This window comes from Brachyistius frenatus, unplaced genomic scaffold (genome assembly GCF_029030835.1).
Source record: "Brachyistius frenatus isolate BFR_SWC_R1_liver_20210118 unplaced genomic scaffold, ASM2903083v1 Contig_1, whole genome shotgun sequence".
Classification (NCBI taxonomy): domain Eukaryota; kingdom Metazoa; phylum Chordata; class Actinopteri; family Embiotocidae; genus Brachyistius; species Brachyistius frenatus.
The window spans coordinates 9,125,001-9,141,981 of record NW_027210600.1 but is presented as its reverse complement, the minus strand read 5'-3'; the positions used below and the strand labels follow the sequence as shown (position 1 = coordinate 9,141,981).

Here is a 16,981-nt window from a genome sequence, read left to right as displayed (position 1 = left end):
AAGTCTGTGACTTTGTGTGAACTTTTGTCATACTTGCACTAACAGGAAAGGACCCCAAGAGGACAAAGTGGAATATGTCACACGACAGCACGACCACACAACTCCTGTACGGAGGGGAACATCTGCTTTCTCACACTCACACTTAACCTCCTAAATGTGGTTATACCTGCCACGACACACATTCAAATATACCATATGAAGGCCAGACATGAAGTATGTTTTTACTGCCATTTGTATTCCCCCCCAAAAAAGAGAAAGAAATAAAGAAAGAAAATACACATATTCGTTTGAGCCATCAACTCCATTCTATTATGTTTATAAAATGTTATTTTTCTGGAGAATAATGCGAGGAAATTGAAAGCTCTTATGAATGAAAAATATAAATATTACATTACGTTACATTTCATTTAGCTGACGCTTTTATCCAAAGCGACTTACAATAAGTGCATTTCAACCATGAGGGTACAAAACCCAGAACAACAGGAATCTGACATATAAATAGAAATAATAATAAATAAATAATAAATATAAAACAGCTAATCATGAGTCACGTGATAGAAGCTTAACAAGGTTACAAAAATAAATAAATAACAGTCTTTGCTTATGAGAGTTTCAACAATCAATATTTGGTGGTGCATCGCCGACTTCTTACCACAGCTTTCATGTATCTAGCCATGTTCAATCAATACCTTAAGCTGATTAGTTTGTTTGTGCTCAAATTTAACGTAGACACACAACAGAGTGCTTACCAATGCGAAAATAAATATATATATTCCAAAAAAATAAGAGCCTGTCTCCAGTTCTCTTCTTTTTTTCTCCCATTATGCTTCCATTATTTTTGCCCTCTTCTGCTCATCATCTACCTTTATCTTCCCATTGGACCCCTCCTCCCACCTCTCTCCCTCAAAGTCATCAGTGTTGCAGCACACATGCTGCTGTTCTGCTGTTGATAAAGTAGTTCGATGTTTCCTCTCTGCTAATAACTGGATTGCAGTTGTCCATATAAATGTGCAGAAGTGTGTGTGCAACTGTTGAGTAGATAGCCAATAGATGAGATGAGCGGTTATAGTACTAGCCACACCGACTCCGCTTGAAATTTCCATTGCAGCACGCGCACACGCACATGTGCGCACGCACGCACGCACACACACACACTGTGTTGCTCAATATTTAACACTTCATTAGTCTGTTAGGAGAAGGTCTGTTCCATTGTATGAGTAAGTATGTCTTTGTTTAATTGTGAGTTGCGTTTAAACACACTTTAAGAATACGACTATATTATGACTTTATATATATATTAAAATTGATAGCAAGAAGATTTGAGTGCATGTGCAGGAGCTAAGAACAACCAGAATTGTTACTAATTAAAACACGATACTGTGTTTTACTATCTAATCTTAAAGCCATGCGATATGATTGGCAAGAAGACCAGAAAAAGAAAATTGCCATAGTAGTGAGGGAATAAGGACTGTCGTACTTTATTTTCCAAGTCCAGATTTTAGTCCAGATTTGGCTCTGCCAAATTGTCTTTTGAATTTATAAACGAAAAAAGAAATCCAAAAAGTCCATTTGTGTTAGGCTTAATTCACAATGTGCAGAATCAAATGTTTTTGATCAGTTAGTCACAAAAGTCCCTTGTGGACAATTATCTACTATTTATATCAACATTAGGTAGCTTGGCAATAAAAAAAACTTCTCTATAGCTATGACTACAAAAAAGTGGACACATTTCTTTGGTTAATGATGAGTGTGTGTTTATGGACAATTTTTAGTTTTTTGATTGACAACCCGTCATTTGAGTCAGTTTAAAAAGGAACGACAAGGTAGAAATAAAAAATGTGTTTAAAAGCCAGATGACCACGTTTTATAAACAGCAAAAAGGCTTCACTTGCCGTCCGTCCCTGCCAACTTATCACCTGTACAAATCATGGGAGTTGTGACAAGATCTGCTGTAATTCTTTAAATAAATATGTATATTAGAGTATATTACCTTGAAAAGTGAGCAGCAGACATATTCATACACCATATTCTTCAAGTTGGCTTCCAAAGCAGCAATCCTGGCTTCAGTACTCTCTTCTTCCTAAAATACAGACAAAGCGAAAGTGAGTTTAAAGAACGTGTGCCATTGTACTGAGTGGGACGATGGCAAACAGGGACATTCTGTCATTAAGTAGTTTCAGGGGGTTTATTTCCCAGCCTTCAATAATATGATACAGTACATGTGTCTGCGTATGCAAAGCGCTTAATTCTATAGCTAAAGTTGTGCTAAATGTATGCAAAGAAATGAAAAGTTGTTTTTATTTTTTATTTTTTTTATTTTTCTATTCAAATGTGTACTTTCTGTCTGTCACATCAGGGCAACATGATTGTCTCAAAATCCTTCAACAGTCACAAAGAAATATAACGGGTGTCTATTTTCTTACTGTTCAAACACTTTCATACCTTTTCTCTCTCATGCACAAATTACCACACAGAGATCCGACCAAACGGAGTTGGACAGAAGTAAAACAGTAAAGTGTGGAACACAGACCCAATGGTGAGCTGTGGAGATGAAGAATGTCCAACCGCAGTAGTCAAACAGGACAATTAGACCAGGAGATTAAGACACAGGGAAAGAATACATAGCAAAATTGTGTGTGTGTGTGTGTGTGTGTGTGTGTGTGTGTGTGTGTGTGTGTGTGTGTGTGTGTGTGTGTGTGTGTGTGTGTGTGTGTGTGTGTGTGTGTGTGTGTGTGTGTGTGTGTGTGCGTCTGTCTGTAGGCAAATAAGAGTGTGTTATGTCAGCCATGAGAGGGCAAAATTCTCTTCCAGATCTCAGGAACCATCTGCAGCTCATGGCAAACTAAACTCTCTCGCTCAATACAACAACCAACCAAAAGATACAGAGGGAGGGAGAGTACACGAATCAGTGCGCCATTCTGACCACACTCATCGAATGTGTCCACAAGCCTACCTACACACACATGCGCACAAACATGTAACAGGGATGGCCAGCTGCTGCCTGGTGACATTCTTGGATGACAGCACTGGCTCTAACAACCCACAAAGGATTTGGGGAATTAGTGCTCAATCTCTCAACCCAATGTCTGTGTGCCTGCTTGTGTGTGTGTGTGTGTGTGTGTGTGTGTGTGTGTGTGTGTGTGTGTGTGTGTGTGTGTGTGTGTGTGTGTGTGTGTGTGTGTGTGTGTGTGTGTGTGTGTGTGTGTGTGTGTGTGTGTGTGTGCACTCTGGTTATCAGTGAGTGTTTAGGGCTCAGATGTAGAACAGCAGTGTGGCAGACAGTCCATGATGCTCTGCAGCTGCACAGGTCCGACTGAGATAAACTCGATGAAGAAAACCAAAGTGAGCAGAAATAAATCAAGTTGACTTTACTGAAATAAATTCTTATTAAAAAAGCTGAATTAATTAAATGGAATTAGGCTGTTTATCAAAAATAAACTGAACCAAACAAACTTTTCTGAAAGAAAAAACAGAACATAATGTTTCTAGTGAGTGAACTGTCCTGCATTCATGATGAGAAGAAGTAATTGCAGTAAACACAAATTACAATTAGAAAAACTTTTACTTAGTTTGTAACTGAAACAAACAACATTTAAGATTAATACCGTGTTATTAACAACAACTATTTCCTGCTGTTCTGTTCTACATGAACAAGAAAAGAAAAGCCTGAAAAAGACGTGATATAAGCTTGCAAACACGGAAGCTTCAAGCTATGCGAAAAAGTCAATTTCATGTGTTGTTGCATCTCAACCCAAGCTTGGCTGAACCTTCATGTATCATAGTGAGGGACGCTAAAGCAGGCAACAAAGGGAGGAAAGTTATGCTTTATATCTGCACTTTAAAAACTAACCCGGCCATTGTGGTTCGATTTTCTTTTTGTTCAGTCAACCCTTGAGAGAGAGAGAGGCAGAGAGAGAGACAGGGAGAGAGAGAGAGAGAGAGAGATAATCGGCAAGCTTCTATTCTTTGTACTGCTGGACAGAGCAAGGCTAGCCATTTCCCCTGGTTTCCAGTCTTAGCTAAGCCGGTCAGCTTCTGGCTCTAGTTTCATATTTAGTGAACAAATAATTTTCCTACCGAGCTATCTGCCAGAAAATTGATAAATGCACTTCCCAAACTATTCCATAAAGCTGTTTTTCCATACACATCCCAAGGCCCATATCCATCGAAACAACCAGATTTAAAGAGCTTAGCTTCATTTCAACTGGCTTTTCTTTAAAACTGTCTAGTCAATTAGGATCATGCATCAGGGCTAGTATATCTGATGAACTAATTACTGTAGCATGTCATCACATATATTTGAATAAGCATATATTAACCAGAAGCAGATTTTAGGTAAAGAGCATTTTAAACAGTTTCCTATATAATGCTAAGGAGAAGAGTTGGCTTCCTCAGTTATCAAAACCAAGGAGCATCTTCTACCATGGAACCAAGTCCCGTCCAACTTTCACTGTGTGGGCATGTGACATCAAGCTGTGCGATCCGTCATGCCAAGGCTGTGCTGTCTGTACAATTAAGTCCAATTTCAAGTGTGTATATAAGAATGTATGTTTATCTACTGAATGACTAAATTATCTGTCTAGTTGCATGAAGTTGCTTTGTTGATGTTGGCATCACAGAAAAATGCTGCTGTGATGGATGAAAATAGGAGTACTGTAAGCGCTGCGTGGACTCCAGTCACCTTCTTGGCTTGAAGAGCCCTTTGGAAGAGGCGCAAGAAAGACGCGAGGCTGAAGCGGTACATGTTGTTGATCTTCGACAGGTCTGTGATGACAAAGTACATCTTGCTGGCACTCTCTGCAAGAGGCAGGTAGGCATCCCGTTCCTAAAATAAGGAAACAGAGGAAAAGAAATGGCACAGAGAGAGGGAGAAGGAAAGAAAGAACAACATAAGTTTTAGAGAGTTACATAAAATACAACATATGAATGGATGAAGACGGAGAAAGGGATTGACATGGGGATGGATGAGCAGAAAAGGAGAGTGCATTTTTTTTTTTATTATTTCAATGAAGATGGAAAGAGAGTGAAAGGAAAATGAGGACAGACAGCATGACGTGTGATGAAACACATATGAGAAGGACTTGAACATGGGAGATATGATAAATAAAAAGAAACAATGGAGAGAAAAGTACAAAATCAGTTCTGGTGTAACACTGCACCCTACAGGATGACTATGTGATGCATCTACAATACATGAAAGCTTGCACATCTGTGCAATCGGATGTTTGTGGCAATGTGTCCAGTGAGTGGCTGCTGTAACCGACTCGGGTGTTTGTCCCCAAACACAAGAACATACTCCATAATTGTAGGTAATCGTTTAAAGGTTTCAATTTGAATCAACAGTCTGAATGTAGGTAATGCCTCTGTAAAGTCATCTGGCTTTCGGAGACTCGGCATAAGTGTGATTATAAATTCAACACATTCTCTCTGTCTGCCGTTATCCATGTGTTGGTCTGTCATGCGCCTCCATCTGTCGTAGTCTCTGTGTCGTGTGCTCTCGCTGTCCGTTTCTCTCCTTCTCTTATCGGGGAAGTAGAAAGGTACCGCAGTCCTTGTGAAGAGAAGTACCTAACTAAGCCAACTACTTCCAAGTGTGCTAGTGACATTTGGTTATTACACTACAGCAATCCACTGCTTAACGCCGGTTCTTGAAATGGCAAAACTGAATCAGGAATACCACAAGCACACAGTTTGTTTACTATATTCTGTTCAAATAACTTTGTAAAAAAGTGATTAGTTCGTATACTTGATTGTTCTTTAATCTGAATAGTTTCAGGTTCTTTGAAAAATGACCATATGGGAAATCAACATAACCTGTTTCTTTTGAGAATTGTTGTATTATCACAAATTCTTTCCAGAGTCTGAAAATAGCTGTTGAAAAACTAGAGTAGATTTATCTGTCATTGATTACACACATTACAGCTTTTCGATTTTCACTTTTAAGCTTTTGAGCAACTAAGAGGCAGAGATTACCACAAACACAACCAGGCAAGTCATCCGTGAGGTCGGTCAACATAACTGACACTGTGAGAGCTGGCAGTGCATGTTTACTTTTAAAATTGAGACAAGCTTTGAAAGAAACAAAACTAACTCACTTAAAAGTGTCCCAGTTAGGAAGACAATGTTTCACTTTCACAGGTTGTGTTAGTTTGTTTGAGTGTGTACATGTGCGGCTGACATACAGTACCTGGTCCAAGGATGCCTGCAGCCTGTGTGATTCCAGTAGTGACTCCTGGATCAGGGCACTGCTTGCTTTGGTCTGGTTCAGACTATCTATCAGCTCCCTGTTCTCCAGAATATTACCCTGAGCTGTAGCCAAGGTCTGACACACACAAAAAAAAAAAGACACACAGATGGACAGGTTGTAATAGATGAGTGAGAAAGCAGGTGAGAATGAGAAATTCACATTATGTAAGAGAAAATAGCTTGTCATGTATCTGTCACTCGGCTGAAGTCTGTGTTGTGGTAAACATTGCAGGAGAAAGAGAGAGAGATGTTTTTCAAAGACTGGTGGAGCATTTTGTTTTTCTTAATTTAAGCATTCAGTGAGTGCCATGACTCTTGCACTCAATCCTGTGGAATATATTCTCAGAAACAAAGTGATAAATGTATTCAAATAAATTCAAGCAAAACAGATGAGAAAGCAGCAGAGCACGGAAATGTCAAGTTGAATATGCTCCTACAATTCAAGAATAATTACATGTCTAGTAGCACTGAAGCACTGACATCCTGGTCTTTGCATTATCTGTGTGATTCCAACTTTCCCTTAGACTGTGCACAAAAAATGATCGTTGGGTTGAGTGTCAAAATGTCCATCAACCATGTGTATATGTGTGCGCTATAGGGTATGTATTAAGCTTAGTTCAGCTATTTGTCTGCCTGGAAGTACAATCATCCCTATTAAGCATTAAGGCAGTAACAATCTGTTTTGATGTTTTGGCTCCATATTCTCATTTCCATGGACATAAAGTGACAAAACTACAAACTACCCACACATTTTTCATGAGAAGACTGAAGTGCATGAAGGAAGTTGGAATAAAGTTTATCATTTCACTCCTTTCTTGCTGTAGTAAGTGTGTGCCATCTGTTTTGTAGACACAAGTGAGACCCAGTTCTCAAACTAGTAACTGGACTTGCATCAACAAAAACCTAAAATTCAAGCCAACTGTCTCTATTTAGATCCATGTAGATATCATTACAGGCACACAATGGTGCCAGTTGCATAAGGTTTGATCCATCATAGCATTACAAAGTCATTTCTGATTGTTTAAGAAACAATCTTCTTTCTAAACCGAGCTAAAAGTACAGTTATAAAGTCCAGCTGAGGCCCCACAGAGACATGGGTTCAATGCCCAGCATTGGTGCTTCTGGCTTTGGCGGTGGCACTCAATCAGACACATTTGTCGACATTTACAGGAGGAAAACTGAGCGCAGCACAAGCAACTCCTCCGTCTGTACTCGCCGTCTCATTCGATCTACGACATCCTCCTCAAACTTGCAGTGGGAGGAGGAAACAATAAGGTCTGCAGTGCAGGGGGAGCCAAGTATTTCAAATTGAGAGAAAAGGAGGTTTTACAGTGTTTTTTTCTCAACATTGTCTAATTATGATACATTATATAATATATCTATAAGTACTGCCTTAGCTTGTCCTTTCTACTTTGCTTCCACAGTGTACGCTGTAGGTCAGCTGGTGTACCTCCAACAGTGATTCTTCCAACTGAGCCAGCTGTATCTTCTTGTCTTCCTCTTGTTGTAGTAGTCTTGTTTTCTCGGTCTCCAGTTCAGGCTTCTCCTGCTGGATGGTCAATGCTAGCAGCTAACGCACAGACACAAACAAAGAGCAAACAAACAAGCAAGTGGAGATGTGGTACGACTGCAGAAACAGACACACTGTGACACCGTCATACAGGACATACTCTATAATGTTCTACTGCATAAGCACTTGTTTCACATGGCTTTTGCACATGAAGCACTAAAGTGAGTCAAGCTGTAAAAAATAAAATCTGCAGCACACTTGAGACTACAGTCACATCAGCTGGAGGCTCAACCTTTTGCACCTTTTTTTTTAAATTTTACAAACATACCATGGCTGCTATGGTATATTGTCTAAATGTTTGTGTTTAAAGATGGGTTCAATGGGTTACCTGTCCTCGCAAGCCTGCCCTGGTGGTAGTGAAGTTGACCTCTGTAACCACGGAAACGGCATCCGGAGGGATGAAGGGACTGGGATTCCGTGTTGCCAGGAAAAGACGGAAGTCCTCATTGTAATCAATAACCTTGTCTCCTATCTGAACCACATATCTGGGACCTGCATGTGTGTGCGTGCGTGCATGCGTGTGTGCGTGTGTGTGTGTGTGTGTGTGTGTGTGTGTGTGTGTGTGTGTGTGTGTGTGTGTGTGTGTGTGTGTGTGTGTGTGTGTGCGTGTGTGTGTGTGCACATGTGTGTCAATGTGGACATGAAGAAAAGAGTCTCAACATCATATACTCCAACATACAGACATGTAACTTTATCTTCACCAGCCGCATTAAATCCTTTCTATCCTTTTACTTTTTCCCTCTACTCTCCGTCTTCTAGATGTCTGCATTGCAGCACTGCCAGGTTTTTGTCTCACCTCTTTTTTCAATGCTGTTCAACACCTCTGTTAAATGAATTACTTGTCCTTCTGCATACTGTCACTGCCCCCAGTCTTTCCAAATCAGCTTCAAATAGACATCCGCCTCTCCCTGCATGATTCAGAGCCTTATGACTCACTCTCATATTCACAGGTATGTTTCCAACCTCTGTTTATATGTATGCAATCGGTATGCAATTATCTGAATCAAGGAACTAAAATACCACTGGTTACATCAGACACTTCGTAATCATTCACGCATGAATACAAGATGTATTTTTGCGGGTCTCTTTTTTATTTTATTTGACTAATTCAAGGAGTGTTCATCCATGAAATGGAATAAACAAAGCACTTCCCAGAATTTCATGCTGATTCTAAATAGTAAATAATAATGTTGCCAAAGTTTTGAAGATTCCTGAATTATTTACTTGCTCAAACAACCGCCTTTTAGGAGGACTTTGAATTCGAAAACTCATACCACAAGTAATTTTCATCACTTCGTGAAATGAACATGGAAAAGTGTTTGAGCTTTCACAAATGCATGCTAACGAAAAGAGACTGAGATTACTCAAAAACACATCTTGTATTCATGTTCAAGAACTCTATGGAACATAATTCAGAGGCTTCACCAACCACAGATTGCTGACGACGTCCTCACTATACAATTTTTCCAAACTTCAAAATTACAAATTTACATTTATTTAGTTTCATTGAAATATCAATGAACCCCCCCCCCCTCTCTCTCTCTCCTGCTCCCCACACACACACACACACTTTGCTTAAAAATTCTTTGTAAATCCTCCTCATGACACTCAGTACACACTCAATATACAGTAATTAAGAAAGTGTGAAAGGTTCATACCGAGGTCTCGGACATTTCATTCGCCCTATTACTGCTTTCCTATTACTATACAAATGTTTGGAAAACTTGTGTGGTGAGGATGTCGTCAGCAATCTGCGGTTGGTGAAGCCTCTGAATTATGTTCAAAAGAGTTCTTGAACCCAACTCTGTACAGACGTGGTGTTGGCCTTGTGAGAATGTGAGTACCCTGCGCTATGAGGTCCCTCCTCAGCAGCGGATAGAGCACAGGTTCAACACCATCCATCTCTTGAATAATAAGGGTTTTTCCAAATCTGACTGCCAGCTCCAGGGATGTCATGAAGTTACTGTCCTGTGGAGAAGCAGGCGCACAGACACCCAGTTGTAAGAGAATACATTGAATCTTTGAATTGGTTGGTAAAATAGCACTCTCTAACATATCTGTCCTGTACCTGATGGACAGAGCAGGGATTAGTATTATTACAATCCATAATAATTGTAAAATAATGTATCTTACCAATTATTAAAGTTTGACAAAAAAGTAAACCAACACAGTAAAGATGGAAGACCTCACCGTATGTATACGTTGTATAACTAACTGGCTGTTGACTGAATAGATTCACATACTGCACATGTCTAAATCACTGTATCAAAACAGAGCAGATGAAAATGTTGCACAGCTGATGTCCAGCTCCAACACCTATCCTGTGCCTGGTGGACAGAGCAGTGATTACAGCGCTCTTCTAAAGAGTGCCATGCAACCTGCAACCAATTACGACTTTATGAGTGTAATAAATGGCCTTAATGTTGTAATTACTGACTAGTGATGAGTCAGTAATAAGTAATCCAGCCCTGCGGAGGAGAAATGTAAAGGTAGCTTCATCATACAGCCAGCCAAGCAGTGGTAGCAGCTGAATATAGGAGTATACCAGCCGAACTCGATAGACTTGGATTCATCAGACAAGATGAAAGAGACATAAAGGATATCTAATGAAGCACTGAAAAGAAGTGTTCAACAGAAATGGCTTTTCAGGCTCCTGCAGACATAAAAGCGTCCTCGCTGACAGATTATTTATATGAACAAGGCATATCACCAGGCATGCGTGTGAAAATAAGTGTGCAAATGCAACAGAATAGCTAATGACCTCTATCATGTTTTCTTTAGGTGTGTATGAGTGCGTGTGTCTTACCTGTTGGTTGATAACCTCTAGTCTGTGCTGCTTGAGATGTGTGCGTAGCCATTCTGTAGCTCTGGATGACGGGTCAATCAGGAACGGACAGGCAACACTCTGAGCACAGAACAACGAGAAAGCATTTCAGGAAAAGTTGATTCAAGACAGTTTTACTTAGAAAGAAGCTCACTTACTGAGGAAAAGGAGAGGTGTGTGTGTGTGTGTGTGTGTGTGTGTGTGTGTGTGTGTGTGTGTGTGTGTGTGTGTGTGTGTGTGTGTGTGTGTGTGTGTGTGTGTGTGTGTGTGTGTGTGTGTGTGTGTATTCATGTCGTTCAGCACTGTCACCGTGATATCATGCTTATTGACCACCATCACCACAGGCATGAGGTCCACCACCGTCCTTTCATTATATACTCTTCTATTTCGTGGTCTCTCGCTCAAGGATTGTCTTTCTCAAACTGTCCCCACAGCCTTTCCTTAGTCCACAACAAGGAAACATTTGATTCTCTTTGAAACATTATAATAAACGTGATATAGTCAAACAAATGACACTTTTTTTTTTATTTATTTTTATTTATCATTTTCTTACCGGTAATTTAAAAAAGTAAGTACACTCTTGATCACTGAATCATTAATTTGAATCTGGGGTTCAAGTTTAGGTGCTAAAAATAAAATTCTCCTTTGGAAATGACAGGTGGAACCAGTCTAATTTAAACCTCTGACATCTGGAGCCTGCTGTTCTCTTTGCTATTGTGTGTAGAGTCATCATGTCAAGAGCTCTCTAAAGCCTTCAGTAAAAAGCTTGAGTATGCCTTATGAGTCTGGCACAGATCTAAAAATGATTTGGAACAATTCATTCCGCTGTCAGGAAAATTATCTACAAGACACGTTGATTTTCAACGAGTGGCAATTTGTCCAGAACTGGCCGGCAACACAAACAGCAAAGTCTGTCCAAGAGCAGACGGTTGGATGCAAAAAGAAGTCGCAGGTTCTGTAGGTAACTCTTGCAACTGCTGGTGTCAAAGTGCACGTGCTTACAATCAGAAAGACACTGCACAAAATTGACCTTCACGGGAGTCATGCCAGAAAGAAGCCTTTGCTGTCCAAAAAGAACATTACAGCAAAACTACAGTTTGCAAATAACCGTATAGGCAAAGACCAGGCCTGTTGGAATCATGTTTTCTGGGCAGATGAGTCAAAGATAACGTTGTTTTTTTTTGGCCACCCACCATTATAACAGACATCTATTGACATTGTTGATTATATAATTATAAATGACTTCTGTACATGCAGCGTATCATTAGTGTAAAGGACAAACACACACTTGTAAGGGAGACACACAGACATAAACAGCTACTAAAACTAAGTGTCGGCTATGAGGGTGAATGATGGAACAACTTCTTACCTGTAACTTGAGTGCATTGATCTGAAGGCAGCAATGGTAAAAACAACACACAAACACAACACATGCAAATGGAGGACAGATGAATGGCAACAAGGGCAAAATTCTTGGTTCAAGTACGAATATGGAGAACAGCTGTTAGATGTAAATGTTGCAATTACATCGTATTGTAGTGTCTTATCAAATGGTGTATACAATGCAAGCGACAAAGACACTATTTATTGTAAGCTAATATGTAAATAGTCTGTGATAACACAAAAACCTAAAGATCGACCGATAAAACAAGGTGATTACATATTTATATTTCTTTAATAACATCAATTCATTTGTGTCATGTCAAATGAGACTAGGTCAAAACTAAGTATATGGCTGGACTGTGTATTAAAAAGCTAGGGGGGGTTTCCATTTGAAAGGAGGGCTTTTAATTTGAACCAGACGCAGTGAGTCGCAGCATTTGCTGCTGTGGTGTGGTGAAGTCAAAGAGTAGATGTGAAATCTAACCTGTAGAATAACCAGTGCGTTCTCCATGGAGAGGTCATCTGATGGCAGCCCTTCACTCTTCCAGATCAGCTGTTCACTTTCCGAGCACAGGAATGACCGCAAGTCAAACGCTGATGCAAACACACAAGACAAATGCACATGTTTATGTGATGCATATATATTTAAAAAAAATGTGTTTGTAAATTTCATCAGTGGACATTCCAGCAGCCACTTGACAACAAGTCCCAATTCAACTTTAGTGCCTGGACACATTATATTACACTTTGAGAGAAGTCACTAGGTAATCTTGACTTGGTTGTGGAGAGCACATTTGATGGACTCGTCTGTTTGGGATTTACCTGCATAGCTGAGGGCTTCTGGGAAAGAGGGAGCCACGGAGACTTATACACTCAGATATTAATGAGATAACAATGAGTGCTTTTAGTGCACACATTTTACAAATTCATTTCTGAGAATTAAAATCCATAAAGTGGTAAAAACAGGATTTTATAGCACTGAAATGCTTAAGGAGTGTGTAAGTTTTATATGCATGTACACATTAGGTCACTCACATGACTGAAAATAATGACACTTTTTTGATTAATGAATGAAAGACATAACATCATAATGATTACAGTTACCTTTGATTAGTTAAATGATTATAGAGCTATTTTAACACTCCACCTTTAGAACTTTTTAATCAGCACTCATAATTAAAACACCCAGGAGCTTGCAAGCGTACGATATGTAACAGCAATTTACACTGTGTGTGGGTAGCGGTGGTTGTGTAGGTTGTTTAGTATAACAGTTGGCATGTGCTGGTGCAAGTGTGTTAAAAAAAAAAGGAATAACATATTTACTATGTAGTCCAGATTGGGCCATCCATGTTTCCAGACTGTGTCTTCTACGGTCTTCAGTAGCTGCAGACAGGTAGGTGATGAAGGCTGCAGCAAGCAAGGCCCTATTAGGGAGCGTCTCCAACTCGTTCTTAATCTCTGACATCTGGTAGACAGATGCAAATAGAGAGGAAACGGACAAGATAGAGGAAGTTGAGGGACAGGCAAGTGAGTAAAGTATGAAAAAAGTAAGACAAGAAAGAAAAATGGACAATGAGGATCGGGAGGAATCAAGAGGTAGAAATGTAGAGAAAGGTAAGGATGGAAGAAGACCTTGTAATGTCTGGTCCCCTGAATAAGAACGGCTAAACGTCCTGCTAGCATCCTTGCTTCAATGCAAAACATGGATCTACCTCTATATCACTTTCTCTGTAGTTTTGTGCATGTGTTCGCGATCCAAAACCGCTGTATAGTGTGGAAAGGAGTTAGGAGTGTGTGAGTTTGTGCGCATGTGTGTATGTGAGAGTGTATGGAAATACGTGAGCAGAGAGTAAACTGGCTCTCTGCTGCAGGCCTCGAGGGAGGCAGTGAGAGTGAGGGTGTGTGCGCGAGTGAGTGTGTCAGGAAGAGATTGAGTGTTTTAATTAAGGTGCAGACAGATGCTGTGGAGAGGAGTAAAAACACCCAGAAGGGACCCAAGACAGCGGGATCCATCCGCCTGTCACACACACAACCACACTCATGGACTCCCAACGCCTCCTGTTGCTCTTACATGGTAAATGAGCCCCTTTTTGAGTAGATGCGCGTAACCTCCCACCCCAAAACACAAATCAACACACTCATACATCAAACTACCTGCGCGTTCCAGCGTGTGTGTTCTCCATCCAGCTGAGATATGAGCTGCTGGGCCGCCGTGATCGTGTCCTGAGCTTTAGTCACCTCCGCCTCCAATTTAGCTGCCTCTGCAGTACGACACTGAAACCTGAGGCAAGAGTAAGAAGGAAGTAAATAGATCAGTGAGGAGATATATGCGATAATCAATAATGTAAAAATAATGTGTAGCTCTCCCCGTGCTAGTGAAAGTAGACCGCAAATCAGTACATATGACTGTGGCAAAGTAAATGTAAAATGCAAGGTGGAGAGAAAAGGAGCCGAGGTGGGCAGAGGGGAGAGCAAGTAAGACATCTTTCAATTGTTAGATGATTAGATGACACATGGATGGATAGGAAGAAAAATGACAGGGCTGACGGTTGGAGACGTTGGAAGGAAGAGCAGCACATGGAGCATGAAATCTCAGTCACATATATAGTGTGGAATTCACCATTGTTGAACTTTGACTTAATAAATAGTGAAATTTCCCGGTGTCCAGCCATTTTCTTCAGTTTTATTAAATACCTTGATTCACAGTAGATCATGCCTCATCATCATGTGCCACAAAATCAATATTAGTGATCACGACTACACACAAATGAAAACACATTCCCAATTCTAAACCAGCCGGTCCAGCCAATTAAGAAAAAAAAAGGGTGAGAGTCACCTTCACCTCAGGCAGTATTGATTGTTTATATCAGTCACCGTATGCTGAAGGAATACAAGCGGCAGATACAGGGGAGTGCTGCATGCCCGGCGGTGAGTAAACATGTTTCATGAAAAGCTAATTTTCTACTTGTAGAATGTGATTCTTATGGTGCAGTTGCATTACATTTGTTCCTGACTGCAGCATCCATGGTTTAGTTCTATTTCAAACAGCTTGATGTCTTATTGAAAAAAACATCGGAAAGGTAGCTTATGATAACATAACAACCCCAATATGTTTTCTCAGGCTTAAAGGCTGTAAGAACGGATAGAAAGATGGGAGGAAACATACTTGTCTTTCAACTCGTTGACTTTGGCTCCAACAGAGTTAAGCTGGTCCTCCAATTTATTCTTTCGACTCTCTGTTTTCCTGAGGTTTCTGGATATGCACACGCACGCACACGCGCGCGCACACACACACACACACACACACACACACACACACACACACACACACACACACACACACACAAATCAGACAAAGGTTTCTCATGCGTGTATAAGTTTATCATTAAGACTGTGACTGTGCGTATCATTCAGTGTATGTTGCTTATGAGCTCGGATTCTAAATGAAAATCACTAAATGAAAATCAGCAAATATTGAAAGAAGAGTTATTTCCAAAAATTGCAACTCATTTATCTATATACTTATGACCAGGTGTGCATTTGTGTTAAAAAAAAAAAAAAAAAAAAATTTTTTTTTTTTAAAAACACACCATCGTAGGTGTTTTGTGGAGCGGTGTGTGTGCGTGTGTGCGTGCGCGCGTGTGCATGTTCCTACTCCAGTAGTCCGGCCTGCTCTTTTGCCAGTGGCTCGATCCTCTCTAGGACGAGGGAGTATTGGACGTTGGCTTTGACCCAGGCAGCCAGAGGAGCAGCTGCTGCACTTGCACGCTTCGCATTCTGAACAACGATGACACCATCACAAGAAACACCTCAATTTATAACAGCCACGGCAACATCTTCATACACCAGCAAAATAAAACATCAAGGGGTTTACAACATCCAACGATACATCTAATTCTCATTCTGCAACAGTCGCTAGCTGACCTTGGGGTCAAAGGAGGCCTTGTTCTTGTTGAGCAGCTCTTCTACACTCTGGCGAATCTCAGGGTTGATGTTCCTGGCTTCAAATGTAACTATGTCCTCCCTCACGCCCCGCTTGGCCAGAAAGCTACAGAGGAGAGCAGTGAAGAAATAAGCAAGAGAGATTATTGGACGTGATAAGGTGACAAAAAAATGGAGACACACAAGTTTAAACTACATTTCACAGCAATAAAGCAAATTAAAGAAGTGATCAGAGAGTGAGATCAAATTAAGTGACTCTTGATACACAAAGTGGGGAATTCAATGTTACTGTAATTCAAACCTAAAATTATGAGATTTTGACATGTATTATTTTAAAAGATGAATTTATTTTGGGTCATGTGAAGAAGTGGTAGGGAAATATCAATGTTTGAATGGAATTAAATACAGTATGTCTTGAATACAGCTTTAAAGTGAAGTTGATGATTTGGGAGTTTTTGCCAATTCAAAAAACTTTTTACACATATTGATAAAGTTATGAAATTCCTTTGAGACAACCCAAGTAAAATGATTTCTCCATCCTTTCCTCACTGTGCAAACCCTTCCCTCTTCTTCCTCTGTTCCCACCCATCCCTTAACACCCCATCACCTCAAATCTCACAACCCGAGAGGTGTTAAAGATTCTCGGCAATATAATTACTCCCAACAGGGTAAGTCTCTCCTCATCCTTCATTTTAGCCCTTTTTCTGGCTCTCCTTTTACACGTTCTTCCCATCTGGTCCCCTCTCACCTCTTCATGCTGACCCAGGACGTGTCGAAGATACCCATCAGCCTCAGTACCCCCTCCAGGATGTCTCTGATGACATCAGGGGGCATACGGAGGGAGCGAATCTCAGACAGCGCTTCAGGCTTGATGTTTCCAACTGCACGCTTTGCTTCATCTACCAAAGGCTGCAGGGCGGCAAAGGTAAGGGGAGGGAGAGATACAGAGATAAATGAGCGATATGCACAGCTTGGACTGCAAGCATGGAAAAGGTTGAGGGAAGTTTTCAAGTAAC

At 40.5% G+C, this 16,981-nt stretch overlaps 1 protein-coding gene across 1 annotated transcript in view; it reads right to left on the bottom strand.

The window, feature by feature from the left end:
• The window catches only part of dync2h1 (dynein cytoplasmic 2 heavy chain 1), a 98,426-nt gene that overhangs the window by 40,479 nt on the left and 40,966 nt on the right, over window positions 1-16,981 (bottom strand). The window contains exons 62-76 of the mRNA XM_069688999.1: window positions 16,714-16,874; window positions 15,948-16,071; window positions 15,679-15,800; window positions 15,190-15,276; window positions 14,178-14,304; window positions 13,347-13,488; window positions 12,508-12,617; window positions 12,010-12,030; window positions 10,623-10,721; window positions 9,661-9,784; window positions 8,145-8,308; window positions 7,697-7,816; window positions 6,188-6,322; window positions 4,682-4,825; window positions 1,991-2,080 (exon numbers count right to left, since the gene is read on the bottom strand). Coding sequence (XP_069545100.1) covers window positions 1,991-2,080; window positions 4,682-4,825; window positions 6,188-6,322; window positions 7,697-7,816; window positions 8,145-8,308; window positions 9,661-9,784; window positions 10,623-10,721; window positions 12,010-12,030; window positions 12,508-12,617; window positions 13,347-13,488; window positions 14,178-14,304; window positions 15,190-15,276; window positions 15,679-15,800; window positions 15,948-16,071; window positions 16,714-16,874 — 1,770 coding nt within the window. The remainder of the gene's footprint in view (window positions 1-1,990; window positions 2,081-4,681; window positions 4,826-6,187; window positions 6,323-7,696; window positions 7,817-8,144; window positions 8,309-9,660; window positions 9,785-10,622; window positions 10,722-12,009; window positions 12,031-12,507; window positions 12,618-13,346; window positions 13,489-14,177; window positions 14,305-15,189; window positions 15,277-15,678; window positions 15,801-15,947; window positions 16,072-16,713; window positions 16,875-16,981) is intronic.